The 16,932-nt window shown below is 47.2% G+C and overlaps 1 protein-coding gene across 1 annotated transcript in view; it reads left to right on the forward strand.

Moving 5' to 3' along the window:
- LOC142000616 (myeloperoxidase-like) overlaps positions 1–16,932 on the forward strand; it is a 71,196-nt gene that overhangs the window by 29,127 nt on the left and 25,137 nt on the right. The window contains exons 6-8 of the mRNA XM_074975027.1: positions 1,918–2,047; positions 4,524–4,727; positions 10,192–10,507. Coding sequence (XP_074831128.1) covers positions 1,918–2,047; positions 4,524–4,727; positions 10,192–10,507 — 650 coding nt within the window. The remainder of the gene's footprint in view (positions 1–1,917; positions 2,048–4,523; positions 4,728–10,191; positions 10,508–16,932) is intronic.

Consider the following 16,932-nt stretch of genomic DNA (forward strand, 5'->3'; position numbering starts at 1 on the left):
TGCCTAATGATACAGAGAGGTGCCCAGTGGGATTTTCAAAGGCATCTAGGCACCTAAGTCCTGTTGGGTGCTCTACACCCCAGGCTCCTGGAGCTGTGGGGGACGTGAGCAGGGGTTCTTTGCCTCACCTTCAGCAAGGTTGGAAGGCTCTTTTCAATTTCACAGGCAGCCAGGAAGCCAAAAAATTGCCTTTCAGCTCTCCCAAAAGAGAAAGTTTCTTTAAATCCCTTCCCTTGAAAAAAATAATGTTTTTGATATTTTGTCTTGGCTTGGGATGAAAACGTTTCTAAAAACACACATTTTTCCATGGGAATGGATTCCCATTTTTGGGTCAGCTCTCATTGTGAGCACAGGTATATTGAGGGTTGTGAGGCACTCATACTGCCGTGATGGAGGACTAATCTAATTGCCTTCTATGACGAGATAACTGGTTCTGTTGATGAAGGGAAAGCAGTGGACGTGTTGTTCCTTGACTTTAGCAAAGCTTTTGACACTGTCTCCCACAGTATTCTTGCCAGCAAGTTAAAGAAGTATGGGCTGGATGAATGGACTATAAGGTGGATAGAAAGCTGGCTAGATTGTTGGGCTCAATGGGTAGTGATCAATGGCTCCATCTCTAGTTGGCAGCCGGTATCAAGTGGAGTGCCCCAAGGGTCGGTCCTCGGGCTGGTTTTGTTCAATATCTTCATAAATGATCTGGAGGATGGCATGGATTGCACCCTCAGCAAGTTTGCAGATGACACTAAACTGGGAGGAGAGGTAGCTATGCTGGCGGGTAGGAATAGGATACAGAGGGCCCTAGACAAATTGGAGGATTGGGCCAAAAGAAATCTGATGAGGTTCAACAAGGACAAGTGCAGAGTCCTGCACTTAGGATGGAAGAATCCAATGCACCGCTACAGACTAGGGACCGAATGGCTCGACAGCAGTTCTGCAGAAAAGGACCTAGGGGTGACAGTGGATGAGAAGCTGGATATGAGTCAACAGTGTGCCCTTGTTGCCAAGAAGGCCAATGGCATTTTGGGATGTATAAGTAGGGGCATTGCCAGCAGATCGAGGGACGTGATCGTTCCCCTCTATTCGACACTGGTGAGGCCTCATCTGGAGTACTGTGTCCAGTTTTGGGCCCCACGCTACAAGAAGGATGTGGAAAAATTGGAAAGAGTCCAGCGGAGGGCAACAAAAATGATTAGGGGATTGGAACACGTGACTTATGAGGAGAGGCTGAGGGAACTGGGATTGTTTAGTCTGCAGAAGAGAAGAATGAGGGGGGTTTGATAGCTGCTTTCAACTACCTGAAAGGGTGTTCCAAAGAGGATGGATCTAGGCTGTTCTCAGTGGGAGCTGATGACAGAACAAGGAGTAATGGTCTCAAGTAGCAGTGGGGGAGGTTTAGGTTGGATATTAGGAAAAACTTTTTCACTAGGAGGGTGGTGAAACACTGGAATGCGTTACCTAGGGAGGTGGTGGAATCTCCTTCCTTAGAAGTTTTTAAGGTCAGGCTTGACAAAGCCCTGGCTGGGATGATTTAATTGGGGATCGGTCCTGCTTTGAGCAGGGAGTTGGACTAGATGACCTCCTGAGGTCCCTTCCATACCTGATATTCTATGATTCTGTGATTCTATATTAGTAGCTTAGGTTTAAATTCTGAATTACAAATGTGAGTATAACAACAACATGAGGATTCGTCCTTTTACCTCAGTATTAACCACAGCCTGCGCTAAGAGACTTTGAGTCTTTGCCTCGGAGGGTTGTCTTTCCACACTATAGCTGTTGCCTCTGAACCCGAAAACAATTCCTTTCTATCGTTCGAGCAATTCAACTTAGGTTCCCAGGAGAAAAAGAAATTCTGCTTCTCTGCAGGGCGTGTCCTTTCTGAAATAGTTTACTTGTTTGTTTTTCTTCCTAATGTTCCAGGAAGCATTCTTATTTTGGAGCTTCCAATCACGGATATGCCCGATGGCTCCCGGCGGAGTATGAGGATGGAGTGTCTCTTCCCAGAGGATTAACTGAAGGAAAACTTTACAATGGATTTCCGCTCCCACTGGTACGACTCCCATATTTCAGACCTGTCCATGGCTGGGGGAAGTGCTCCCTGGGCAGAGGCCCAGGCCAGGCTACTGCCCCATTTAAGTCTATGCTGAGGGCACAAGTGAGGCTTAAGCAGTACATATGTCTTGTGCTGGGCTGTGTTGCTTCGAGCGCTCCACACACCTTCATACCTTGGCAGGTGCTGCATGTGCAGGGAATTCATGCACACCGAATAGCATTCCTGTTACCCTCCTGTGGAGAAGAAAGCGCTCATTGGATCAACATTTTCTGGGGGGTTGCTCAACCCCAGCTCTGCCCCAGGCCCCATCCCAAGTCCACCCCTTCCCCCAAGGCCCCATCCTGTCTCTTCCCGCCCCTTCCACCCCTCCCCTGAGCTCCCCACCCTCACTCTGCTCCCTCCCCCCAGCACCTCCTGCATGCCGTTGAAGAGCTGGTTGTGGGGGATGGGAGGTGCTGGGGGGTGGGGGAGGAGCAGCCACGAATGAGTGCTGAGCACCCACTGCTTTTTTCCAGAAGGTGCTCCAGCCCTGGAGCATCCACAGAGTCGGCACCTGGGCTTGCACTCTGCATGGGGTGAATTTCGCCCCAAATGGATATGCCAGTTCTGTGCCCCGGGCATTGGTGTCTGTAAGGTGGGGTTACTCCTGCATCTCCACCTTCCTAAGGTGCTTTGAGACCCATTGAGGCCTGAGAATGGTGTCAATGCATTGCATCACTAGCAAGCATTCTCATTCTCTCATTCAAACAGTTTATGTTCTTGCTTTCATACTCAGAGATCCTGGGTTCAAACCCTTCAGACTCCCTGACATTCTACTTCTGTCAAGCAAATAACCCACTGGCAACATGTGTGTCATGCCCAGTCCAGAAGTCCGTCCACACAGAGGACCTGAGGAAGGAATCTGTGTAGCTTGAAAGCTTGTCTCACTCACCAACTGACGGTCTAATAAATGATATTCCTCACCCACCTTGTCTCTCTCATAGCCTGGGGCTGACACGGCTACAACAACACTGCATACACACAGAGGACAATAGCCTACTACCGCTCTAAACTAAAGGAGCAACTCCTTCAGCTGAAGAATAAGAGATCTATGTTCAAATCCTGCTGCTAACCCAAGCTCCTGGGTTACTACAGCTGCACATGATGGAATTGTGTTTCTTCAGGGTCTTTAAATTCTAGGAAATTCTATACCAGAAAATATTGTTAAAAGAAGGTTGCAAAGTTGAGCCCTCAAAAGTGAGGGAATGCCAGAATCACAGTCGCCAGCTTCTTTCACGCCCCAGTGGTGCTCAAACCACCACTCTGCTCCACCCGAGGCCCTGCCCCCACTCCCACCTCTTCCTGCCCCCACTCCACTCCTGTCCCACCTCTTCCTGCCCAGTTCCACCCCATCCCCTGAGTGTGCCCTGTCCCCGCTCCCCCCCACCCGAGTGTCTCCTGTAAGCCATGAAATAGCTGATCGTGGAGTGCGGGAGGTGCTGGGAGGGAGGAGGAGGAGTTGATCCAGGCTTCTGGTGGATGGGAGGCGCTGAGGGGAAGTGGCGGGAGCTGATTGGAGCACCCATGGAGTCGGTGCCTATGCCCAGAATGAACCCAGCACTCCCACTCCTTCTGGGTCATCCAGCTTGCACTCTCTCCCACTGCTCTGACCCTCAGCTCTGTGGAGAAGTCGAGGGGAGAGCATCCACAGTACCACAATGGCAGAAGCGCTTCCCTTCCTCACAGAGGGAAGAGATCTGTTCACAAAGGGCGTCTTTCATGTGCAGATGGGGGGTGATGATCTCAGTCTGGCATCAACACACGTGACTGAATACACGCAGGGAGCAGATTGGTTGAGTAGGGAAGTTCCATTTTAAGAGTCACTGTTCAGAGTAAAACCAGACTGTAACGCTTTCCTCCTCTTCCTCCTCACCATCACGGTGTACTGTGGTTGTGCCTAGGACCCCAGTCATCAGTCAGAACCCCATTGTGCTAGGCACTGTGCAAACAGAACAAACATCTTCCAATCTAAATATAAGACAAGGCAAAAGGTGGACACAGACAGACAGATGGGGAGCACAATGCAACATCACAGGGCAGCATGATGGATAGGGTCTCAGCTCACCAGCTGCCTAAACGCTACCTAGTTTTTTGTAGGCATGATGGCAAAGGAGAGTTTGAAGAGGGCTTTTGACAGAGGACAGTGAAGTGGCTTTGCAGGTGTTTTACAGGGAGCTTCTCCCAGTCGCTGAATGGCAGCAAGGGAGAAAGCACAAAGCTGCTTCTTTAAAGATTCCAGTGGGCGACGAAGGCTGCATCATTGGCAGTTCATTGAACTTCATCACTCATGTTCAGAAATTGACTTTCAGCATAACAAAGTGTTGTGTCTGATACTTTCCTGAGGTCTACCCCTAAAGTTACAGCACTTCCCCTATGGAGCTAAACACGTTCACTGTGTCTCAATCATAAATGTTTTTGTTTTGATTCTATGCAGGTTCGAAAAGTGTCAAATGAAATAATTCACACAGCCAATGAGAATGTCACGCAAGACCAGGAGCGCTCTCTCATCTTCGTGCAGTGGGGTCAGTGGGTTGACCACGATTTGGACTTAGCCCCTTTCACTACTACAAAAATCGACAATAAAGAAGTTCATTGTGAGACCAGTTGCACCTTTGAGCCACCTTGCTTCCCAATTAAGGTACAACTACAACCTTGACTCCCTTCCTTCTTTGCAGGGCTCTAAGCCTGAGACTAGTTTAGAAAGTTAGACCCAGAAAGACTTTATGGTGAAAGAATAGAGAGAGCAAAGACATGAATTCTTGAAAGAGCCTAAAGCACCTAGAACATTGTATATATTACAGGGGAGCTGGAAGTAACCCCTATATTTAGGTTGCCTAACACACTCCTGTCTGCAGGGATTGGTTTCCAAACCCAGCAGTATCACCCTTGTGGTGAGAGTCTGCAGCCATGATAGGCCAGTGGCGAGAGTTTGCAGGGTGTGAGGTAGGGGAACCTGGGCCCTCCCTGCTCATTCAGGGGCCCTGTGACTGGCAGGTCAGATACACAGCCTGGGGCAGACCCCCCCAAGCCTGCTCCCTGGGTCACTTCCTACCCCAGCCTCTGCCCCTCCAAAGTCACAGCAGAGTCTGCTTATGGACTCACTGAATAGGGTTTCTCCCTGGCAGTGATCCGAAGATTCTTCTCCATCAATCGCAGCCCACTGCTCCCGGTCTCCCCAGGGCCCTCCAGCAGCTCAGCAGATGGGTCTGGTCCAAGTGGTGGGAGCTCCTGTAGCCTCTCTGTAGGAGCTAACTACGTAGAACTGCTCCCTTCTTTATCTACCCTGACACAACTGGGCTGCTCCCTTTCGAGCTCTGCCTCCATTGTGAGCAGGCCCCGCAGGTGCAGCTGGCCTGGGCCTTCTGGGCTACTCATTAACCCTTGGTTCCTCAGTATGGGGCTTGTACACCCCTGTGGTGTTTAGATGTTTCTTGTAATTATTAGAATTGGGAGCACTGGCTGTTGGGAGTCTGAAAGGACAAGAAACAGGAAGGAGGGGGAGGAGTTGAGAGGCTGGGAGAAAGCTACAGAGGGTGCAGCAGCAGCTTGGTAAAGAGGTTTCCACTTTGAAAATAAAGGTTTCAGAGTAGCAGCCGTGTTAGTCTGTATTCGCAAAAAGAAAAGGAGTACTTGTGCCACCTTAGAGACTAACCAATTTATTTGAGCATGAGCTTTCGTGAGCTCATGCTCAAATAAATTGGTTAGTCTCTAAGGTGCCACAAGTACTCCTTTTCTTTTTACTTTGAAAATAAAGTCCTGTTGAAGCTTGTTAGTACCTTGCCTGGTTGATACAACACACCCCGTCACAATTCCATCATAAAATACTCTTGCAAGCTTTTCTGGGATGATCTACTAGCTCCACTGTTTGCAGTTGGCTTTTGAAATTTGGCACAGCAAAAGCCCTGGAGCCAGAGAAGTGCCCGTTCATTGCCCTGTGTAATTCTATTCACGTTTTGCTGAGATACAATTGTAACCCTTCTGCCTGTCAGAGTTGGCAGCAACAAGGGCCGGGTTCAATATTTAGGGGATCCATTCCAATAACACAATGCAAACCGGCTCGAGCCCCCACCCAGTGACCTGGGACAAATATATACCTCCCCCGCTGGGCGCCTCCAAGAGGCAATACTTCCCCTCTCGCAAGCACCTAGTCTGAGTGTAGCAAAAAGCCTTTTAATAACAGAGAGAAACAATGTGGCATTATGTTGGGGAAACACCACCAACAGGATTCCTAACACAACCCATGAGCAAAAAACCCCACCCCAAGCAAATTGGGGCATGTCCTTTCCCTTTTGTTCTTGAGTCCAGCAACCCCAAATCACCCAAAGTCCCAAAAGTCCAATGACCCAAAAGTCTCTGTCCCTGGTCAGGGCAGCCCCAGAGTTCAAAAGTTTATCTACAGAGCTTTACCTCCCAACCTGGGTGGAGATGGGGGCGGGGGTAAGAGGCACCTTACATGATCTGAAGCTGACCGCCCCACAGCTCCATAGGCCTTCGCTCCGCTCCGCTCCGCCAACCGCCCCACGAACTCCTTCGCTCAGCTCCATTCTGCGGCCCACACGCAGCTCCCGCCGTCCCACAAACTGCTCCGCATCCCACCAGCAGCTCCCGCCGTCCCACGAACTGCTCCACCAGCCTGTCCACAAGGCACTCCAGCCGTCCCGCAAACTGCTCCCCCATATATCTTCAGGCTCCCCAACTACTTCACACAACGCTCAGTGATTTCAGCTCTTTGGTGAATTCAGCTTGTAGTAGGGGAGCCTCAGTGCTGGTGCACTATTAACCCAAAGTGAGCTCAGCAGCCTGTAACTAGACTCCTAATGGAATCACAATTAGCTCTGATATTCCACAGTGGAGAGAGGAGGAAGTGCAATTAGCATGCAAGGCCCTTACCAAGGGGCCCATACCACCAAGCATCAATACTTGTCCCCAGCCTCTTTCCATTCACAGAGTTTTGGAACCCATGACCCTTGCTTAGCGAGTGCTACTTAGTTGACAGTGAGTCCCTCCATCATAACAAAAGGCCAAGTACAGTTCCAAGCACAGTTCCCATAATCAGGGTAATAACAATTTATTCTTACTGCCCCAATAACAGAGACACTGGGGATCCCACAGCAGCCAAAGTGACCATTTAGGCAGCTGTGGCCTCATTCTAGGCGGGGTGGGTGTGCCTATGCAAATGAGATCAGCCCCTGAAGTTCTTTTCCACAACTTGCCACACCTCACCACCAGATGTCAGGGTGGAGCTCATCCTGACACTGCTTACACAATAAATAGTTGAAAAAATGGCCATTTCCCCTCTGTCACTTTCATTCTTCAGAAAAATGTTGGTAGCCTGCTGAAAAAGTAACTGAACAGCACATGCGAAGGCGGGGCCCACACTGCTGCCAAAGAAACAGTCGCCACCGTACTGCAAATGTCTATCAGCTGAAAAAGGGGATTGTGGGGAGAGACAGACTGGGATGCTGCACCCACCACCTTCCCCAAGGCAAAGAAGACAGGGAATTACTTGCATAAAAACTACATTAAATGAACACTATTTAGACTGCAAAGTCAAGCAATCCAAAGTTTAAAAATACCAGAATTCAGGTTGTCCATGCAGCCTTTACTCTGTCCCCTGGCACATAGTGATCATGCTACAGTCTTTTATTATGTGATAAAATACTATTTTTTCTAGGATTCGTTTAGTGCACAGAATGGACACACAAAAGGTAGAGTAAAGAGCAGCCATAAAATTTGTCATTTCCTAACTTTTGAGTGCTTGACTTTGTGATCTAAATAATATTCTTTAAACATAGTTGGGTTTTTTGTTTAATTGGGTTGTTTGAGAGTAGGGTTGTATGTAATATTTTTATAAATCAGGAAAAGAACTCGGGCATCACTGTGGACATTTCAATGAAAACCTCTGCTCCATAATGCAGCTGTGGTCAAAAAAGGAAACATGATGTTACGATTCATAAAGATCACTATATTTTGAAAAAGATATTGCAGAATTAGAAGGGGTTCAGAGAAAGGTGACAAGGATGATCAGGGCCTGGAAAAACTCTCCTGTGACAGGTTTCAGAGTAGCAGCCGTGTTAGTCTGTATTCACAAAAATAAAAGGAGGACTTGTGGCACCTTAGAGACTAACAAATTTATTTGAGCATAAGCTTTTGTGAGCTACAGCTCACTTCATCGGATGCATGACGTGGCAAGAGATTGAAAAAACTGGGATTGTTCAGCTTCGAGAGGGACCAAATGAAAGAATAAATGATCTGAAGAAGGAAGATTGGGAGCTCCTGTTCTCCCTGCCTCATAACACAAGAACTAGGAGACAGCCATTGAAACTGGAAGGGGGCAAATTCAAAACTGCTCAAAGGAAATACTTTCACACACAACACGTAATTAGACTTTGGAACTGACTGATACTAGATGATGAATTTGGCAAGATTCAAAGAGAGACTGGACATTTCTGTGGATAACAAGAGCAGCCAGAGTCAGAATAGCTAATACTAATACAATTTTTGTCAGGGTTATAAAAATTCTACTTCAGGTTTTAAACTGATCTCTGACTATTAGGGATTAGGACAGGAGTTCTCAAACTTCATTGCACCGCGACCCCTTTCTGACAACAAAAATTACTACAGGACCCCAGGAGGAGGGACGGAAGCCTGAGCCCACCCAAGCCCCGCTGTCCTGGGCAGGGGCCTGTCATAACCATAGGGGTAGCCTAAATTCCTCCTGACCTGTAAGGGGTTAAGAAGCTCAAGTAACCTGGTTGGCACCTGACCACAGGAACCAATGGGGACAAAAGATACTTTCAAATCTGGCGGGGGGGAAAGGTTTTGTTTTGGCTTCTTTGTTTCTGTGGCCACTGGCTCTTGGGACTAAGAGGGACCGGACATCAATCCATGTTCTCCAAATCTTTCTCAACAAGTCTCTCATATTTCAAACTTGTAAGTAACAGCCAGGCAAAGCATATTAGTTTATCTTTGTTTTCTCAACTTGTGAATTTTCCCTTTGCTAGAGGGAGGTTTATCCCTGTTTTGTTGTAACTTTGAAACTAAGGCTAGAGGGGGTTCCTCTGTGCTCTTTGAATTTTCTGCTACTCTGTAGGTTAACTACCAGCCCAAGTTTACCGAGGTGATTCTTTTACCTTTTTCTCTTTAAATAAAATCCTTCTTTTTAAGAACCTGACTGATTTTTCCATTGTTCTAAGACCCAGGGGTTTGGGTCTGTAGTCCCTTTGTAACCAATTGGTGAGGATATATGCTCAAGCCTTTCCCAGGAAAGGGGGTGTAGGCTTGGGGGACTATTTTGGGGGAATAGGACTCCAAGTGGTCCTTTCCCTGATTGTTTGTTAAATCACTTGTTGGTGGCAGCGATCGCAAGGCAAGAAAGGAATCTGTGCCTTGGGGAAGTTTTAACCTAAGCTGGTAAGAATAAGCTTAGGGGGTCTTTCATGCAGGCCCCCACATCTGTACCCCAGAGTTCAGAGTGGGGAAGGAACCCTGACAGGGCCAAAGCCAAAATCCAAGGAATCATCCCTGGGCAGGGGGTCTGTAACCTGAGCCCCACTGCCTGGATCTGAAGCCGAAGCCTGAGCCTTGGGTGGTGGGGCTCAAGCTTTGGCTTTGGCCCTGCGCTCCAGCCAGTCTAACGCCAGCCTGGGTGACCCCATTAAAACGGGTCATGACCCACTTTGGGGTCCTGACCCACAGTTTGAGAACCACTGGATTAGGATTAGACCTTCATGGGGGCAGATTATCTCATGACTGCCTGCTGTGGGGTTTTATGTCACCTTCCTCTTAATTGTCTGCTACTGGACACTGTCAGATAGGACATTGGACTAGATGTACCATGAGTCTCGTCCAATCTGTGAATTCCCCTGTCGCTATTTTAATAGATAATAAGAATAGATAATGCCTTTGGAACATTCCTAGATTCATAGATTCTGAGGCCAGGCGGTATTGTGATCATCTAGTCTGGCCTCCTGTATAACACAGGCCACAGATCTTCCGTAGAATAATTCCGTTTGAACTCGGGAATATCTTTTTAAAAAATCCAATCTTTATCAACACATCAACACTTTAAATTGGGAGTAATTCTCTTTTGTTTTCTACAGATTCCCCCTAATGATCCACGAATTAAGGATCCAAATACTTGTATGCCATTTGTCCGTACAGCTCCAGTGTGCAATGCCAAAACATTTATGCACGAGCAGATCAATGCAATCACCTCATTCATGGATGCCAGCATGGTGTATGGCAGTGAAGTACCTCTAGCTAAGAGTCTTAGGAATCAGACAAACCAGCTTGGTTTGATGGCGCTGAACCAGAACTTTACGGATGCAGGGTTGGGATTACTGCCCTTTGAGAACAATTCCCAAAGCCTCTGTTTATTCACAAACAAGATCATGAATATCCCCTGTTTTAAAGCAGGTAAGTCGTGTGCCTGGAGCACAATTAATTTTCTGAAGTGAGCTGCAGAGAAACTTAGCAGTCCCTGAGACAAACATAATGAGACATCAGAAACTATTGTGTAAAAGTATTGTGTAAGAAAAAATGGGGGGAAACATGAAAATGACAAAACTGAAAATGGAAACGGAAATGTTTTGGTTTCCAAAAACCAAAATGACACTTTAAGCCAAACCATTTTTTCATTTTAAAATGTCATTACAAAACTAAATGAAAAATTCTAGTCAAAAGGAAATTTCCCACAGAAAACCCACCATTTTTTGGTCAAAAAATGTCAAATGGTCACTTTTCCGATGGAATTTACCATGAAAAAAAATTGGTTTTCCAATAAGATTTGTTGTTGTTTTTTTTTTAAAAAAAGACAAACAAAAAAATTCTGTCATGTGCAACCAACTGTATCACCCCTTCTCTCACATCATCAACAGCAGGGTTTGTTCCAGGGTTTGTACTTCAGCATAGAGCAGTACCAGTGACATGGAAGAGTGACCGCACTATGTGGAAGCAATAGTAAGCCATTTTCCTCTAAAACAGTGGACTGGATATGCAGGAACAGTCACATTTTTCTCTTTAAATTCTTCCTCCCAGCTGATTTGACTCATGAATATTTTCAGATTTGTGAAATTGGTGTTTTTAAAGCATATTACTGGTTTGGCATTTATTCTATTTGTACATTACAAATGTGATCAACTCCTTATCGCTTGTACCTAAGCTACCACTAATTTTCAGTTTGGTGATCGGTTCCTTTTTATCTCTCATCTACTTTGCCAAACCACTGACTTTCTATACTAAGGGCAGGTTTATACAGAGATTTAGTGCGCACTAATCTGGGGTGTAAATCTAAAGTGCCGTACCATGCCGCACACTAACCAGCGGCATGGACCCTGCATTAAATACTCTGTGACCCACACAGCCAGTTAACGTGCAGCAGACTAGAGCACTGTACGTTGACATCCCCACTTCCTGCACGCTAACTCTTCACATAAACAAAAAGAACAGGAGGACTTGTGGCATCTTAGAGACTAACAAATTTGAGCATAAGCTTTTGTGAGCTACAGCTCACTTCATCGGATGCATGCAGTGGCCACAGTGCCACAAGTACTCCTTTTCCTTTTGCAGATACAGACTAACACAGCTGCTACTCTGAAATCTCCATATCAACAAACTCTAAGCCTCCTTGCTCAGCTCTACTCTCTTAGAGACTTCAAACAGTGTTGCTGACACCAACCAACAGACCTGTCTCAGCTGCTTACTGAAGGGCCCATTGCCTCACTACACAACCCACACACACACAACTGTAAGAACCTGCAGGACTAGAATCCGTGAGGTTCTGGGCTGCTGACACTTCCACATCCCCATTAGAAGCTCACCCCAGGCTTCTGATGGGACATCCTGTGAAGCTAGCCATGGCAGGAAGCACTGCCCAAAATGCCACAGTCCACTCATGGGCTCATGTCGATAGATAAACCAGGAAGCCATCACAGGAGGTGTCTGAATCATAGAATCATAGAAGATTAGGGTTTGAAGAGACCTCAGGAGGTCATCTAGTTCAACCCCCTGCTCAAAGCAGGACCAACCCCAACTAAACCATCCCAGCCAGGGCTTTGTCAAGCTGAGCCTTAAAATCTCTTAAGGATGGAGATCCCACCACCTCCCTAGGTAACCCATTCAAGTGCTTCACCACCCTCCTAGTGAACTAGTTTTTCCTAATATCCAACCTAGACCTTCCTCACTGTAACTTGAGACCATTGCTCCTTGTTCTGTCATCTGCCACCACTGAGAACAGCCGAGCTCCATCCTCTTTGGAACCCCCCTTCAGGTAGTTGAAGGCTACTATCAAATCCCTCCTCATTCTTCTCTTCTGGAGACTAAATAATCCCAGTTCCCTCAGCCTCTCCTCATAAGTCATGTGCCCAAGACCATGTCGTGGAAAAATTAACCACACGTTGTGTTTGGATCAGAACAAACCTGACGTTCCTTTATTCAAGCATGCACGTACAGGGAGAGTCAGCCAGAGCTGCCCTGGCATAAACAGAAAATACAGGAGCTTACATTGCTGAAAACCACAATTTGTCAAACCCACTTCCTTTAACAGCATTTTCCTTATTTGGCATATACTGCAAGCTTTAACAGTAGCTTTGCCTTACTTGGAGTTTAGCAAAAACAAGCTTTTCCTGTTATTGACAGGTGTTTCCTTTGCGGTTAACGGTTACATTTCTTAAACTGTGCTGTTTGCAATTGCCTTACAATGGAATTTTCCTCACTCTCTTCTTATGCTTCATATACACAGTTAGCTTGACCAAGTTTTAGGCCTTCTTGGGAAGTTTAGGCCTACTTGGGTCCACTGATTTTTTCCTCCACAACCCCTATTCATTTTTGTTGCCCTGCACTGGACTCGCTCCAATTTGTCCATAGCGTTTCTCTCGTGGGGGATGCAAAACTGGATGCAATACTCCAGATGTGGCCTCACCAGTGCTGAATAGAGGGGAATAATCACTTCCCTCGATTTGTTGGCAATGCCCCTACTAATGCAGCCCAATATGCCATTTGCTTTCTTAGCAACAAGGGCACACTGTTGACTCATATCCAGCTTCTCGTTCACTGTAATCCCTAGGTCCTTTTCTGCAGCTTAGCTAGTCTGTCCCCAGCCTTTAGCGGTGCATGGGATTCTTCCATCCTAAGTGTAGGACTCTGCACTTGTCCTTGTTGGACCTCATCAGATTTCTTTTGGCCCAATTCCTCCAATTTGCCTAGGTCACTCTGGACCCTATTCCTACCCCCCAGCTTACTGTTATATGTGAACTTGCTGAGGGTGCAAACCATTCCATTATCCAGATCATTAATGAAGATGTTGAACAAAACCGGCCCCAGGACCGACCCCTGGGGCACTCCACTTGACACCGGCTGCCAACTAGACATTGAGCCGTTGATCACTACCCATTAAGCCTGACGATCTAGCCATCTTTCTATCCACCCTATAGTCCATTGATCCAATCCATACTTTTTTAACTTGCTGACAAGAGTACTGTGTGAGACCGTACCAAAAGCTTTGCTAAAGTCAAGGTATATCATCCACCACTTTTCCCATCTCCACAGAGCCAGTTATCTCATCATAGAAGGCAATCAGGTTGGTCAGGCATGACTTGCCCTTGGTGAATCCATGTTGACTGTTCCTGATTACCTTCCTCTCCTCCAAGTGTTTCAAAATGGATTCCTTGAGGGCCTGCTCCATGATTTTTCCAGGGACTGAGGTGAGACAGACCAGGCTATAGTTCCCTGGATTCTCCTTCTTCCCTTTTTAAAAGATGGGCACTATATTCACCTTTTTCCAGTCGTCTGGGACCTCCCCCAATCAGCATGAGTTTTCAAAGATAATGGCCAGTGGCTCTGCAATCACAACAGCCAACTCCTTCAGCACCCTTGGAAGCATTGCATCCGGCCTCATGGACTTGTGCATGTCCAGCTTTCCTAAATAGTTCTTAACCTGTTCTTTCACCTCTGAAGGCTGCTCACCTCCTCCCCATACTATGCTGCCTAGTGCAGCAGTCTGGGAGCTGCCTTTGTCTGTGAAGACCGAGGCAAAAAAAGCATTGAGTACTTCAGCTTTTCCACATCATCTGTCACTAGGTTGTCTCCCCCATTTAGTAAGGGTCCCACACTTTCCCTGACCTTCTTGTTGATAACATACCTGTAGAAACCCTTCTTGTTACCCTCACATCCCTTTCTAGCTGCAACTTCAATTGTGCTTTGGCCTTCCTGATTACACCCCTGCATGCTCGAGCAATATTTTTATACTCCATCCTAGTCCTCTGTCCAAGTTTCAACTTCTTGTAAGCTTCCTTTTTGTGTTTAAGCTCACCAGAGGTTTCTCTGTTAAGCCAACCTGGTCACCTGCCATATTTGCTATTCTTTCTGCACATCGGGATGGTTTGTTCCTGTGCCCTCAATAAGGCTTCTTTAAAATACAGCCAGCTCTCCTGGACTCCTTTCCCACTCATATTAGCCTCCCCGGGGATCCTCCCCATCAGTTCCCTGAGGGAGTCAAAGTCTGCTTTTCTGAAGTCTAGGGTCCATATTCTGCTGCTCTCCTTTCTTCCTTTTGTCAGTATCCTGAACTCGACTATCTCATGGTCACTACTGCGCAGGTTCCCACTCACTTCCACTTCCCCTACCAGTTCTTCCCTGTTTGTGAGCAGTAGATCAAGAGGAGCACAGTTCCTCCAGCACTTGCACCAGAAAGTTGTCCCCAACACTCTCCAAAAACTTCCCGGACTGTCTGTGTACTGCTGTATTGCTCTCCCAGCAGATATCAGGGTGATTGAAGTCCCCCATGAGAACCAGGGACTGTGATCTGGAAACTTCTGTTAGTTGTCTGAAGAAAGCCTCATCTACCTCATCCTCCAGGTCTGGTGGTCTATAGCAGATGCCCACCATGACATCACCCTTGTTGCTCTCGCCTCTAAACTTAACCCAAAGTCTCTCAACAGGCTTTTCTCCAGTTTCATACTGGAGCTCTGAGCAATCATACCACTCTCTTACATACAGTGCAACTCCCCCATCTTTTCTCCCCTGTCCTTCCTGAATAGTTTATACCCATCCATGACAGTGCTGCAGTCATGTGAGTTACCCCATCAAGTCTCTGTTATTCCAATCACATCGTAGTTCCTTGACTGTGCCAGGACTTCCAATTCTTTCTGCTTGTTTCCCAGGCTTCTTGCATTCGTGTACAGGCACCTAAGATAACTAGCTGATTGCCCTGCTTTCTCAAAGTGAATCAGGAGGCCTCCCCTGTTGTACCCTCCCCCTTGTGTTTCCTCCCACTATCCCACTTCCCCACTTACCTCAGGGCTTAGGTCTCCATCCCCCGGCAAACATAGTTTAAAGCCCTCCTTACTAAGTTAGCAAGCCGACCTGCAAAGATGCTCTTCCCTCTCTTTGTTAGGTGGACCCCATCTCTTCCTAGCAATCCTTCTTCCTGGAACAACATCCCATGGTTGAAGAATCCAAAGCCCTCTCTCCGACACCATCTGAGTAACCACTCATTTACCTCCACAATTCGATGGTCCCTTCCTGGGCCTTTTCCTTCAACAGGGAGGATGGATGAGAACATGACTTGCACCTCAAACTCCTTTATCCTTCTCCGCAGAGCCACATAGTCTGCAGTGACCTGCTCAAGATCATTCTTGGCAGTATCATTGGTGCCCACATGGAGAAGTAGGAAGGGGTAGTGGTCTGAGGGCTTGATCAGTCTCGGCAGACACTCTGTCACATCCTGAATTCTAGCTCCAGGCAAGCAGCACACTTCTCAAGTTTCCCGGTCTGGATGGCAGATGGATGACTCCATCCCCCTTAGGGAGTCCCCAACCACCACCAGCCATCTCATTCTCTTGGGAGTGGTGGTCATGGAACTCCCATCCCTAGTGCATCCCATGCCTTCTGGTCAATGGGGTCTCCTTTTGATTCCTTCCTTCAGATGACTCTTCCAAACCAGTAGTCTGCCATAGCACCTGTGCAGAGAGCCTGAAAACAGTTTCTTATCTCTATCTGCATTGGGGGTACATGGGTTCTCCTCTTTCTTCTTCTGGAGGTCATATGCTGCCAATTTTCTTCCCCGTTCTGCACTGCTCTCTCTGATTCTTCTGCATGCTGTGTCTGCAGTATCAAATGCTGACTTCTATCCGGAAAGTCTTCATTTTCTCTGATACAATGCAGGGTTGATACTTGGGTCCCTAGTCCTTTAACCTTCTCTTCCAATATGGAGACCAGCTTGCACTTTGTACAGATGAAATCGTTTCTATCCTCTGGGAGAAAGACCAGCATGGCACATCCTGTGCAGGTCACAACAGCTGATCTCTCACTATCCATATTGTCTTCCTTCTAAGAGTCTCTTCAGATGTTGTAATTACCGCTCACATAAGCCTGAAAGGCAAAAACTCTGTGGGAGCTCCCCCTAGGCAAACTCCCAGGCAAAACTCCTGCAGACTGTCTGCTTGTGTCTGTGCCAGCCTTGCTTTGCTTTGAACCCCAGACCCTGGCTTCTGACCTCGATTAATCTCTGACTCCACGGCTTGTCTCCTGTCTGTAGCTGGTGCCTGACCCTGGTATCCTAAGCCGGCTTGACCCTGACTCTGCTACTTGTCTCCTGCCTGCAACTTGGAAACTGAGTGGTCCACATAGGTTACCCGCAGCACAGCTGTAACAGTGAACAACCCATCAATCAAACAACAGATTGACCAAATGCACCTCTCACCTAGCCCCATGACTGCATACTTCCAATCACCTACTCCGCAGCTCTTTCCTTGGAAATCCCCTATTTGGCTGCCTGTGTTCATGGCTCTGAACCTTTGATCAGCAATGAACTCTCTGTGAATGGTCTCTCAGTACTAAAACAT

The sequence above is a fragment of the Natator depressus genome, chromosome 17 (assembly GCF_965152275.1).
Source record: "Natator depressus isolate rNatDep1 chromosome 17, rNatDep2.hap1, whole genome shotgun sequence".
Lineage (NCBI taxonomy): Eukaryota > Metazoa > Chordata > Testudines > Cheloniidae > Natator > Natator depressus.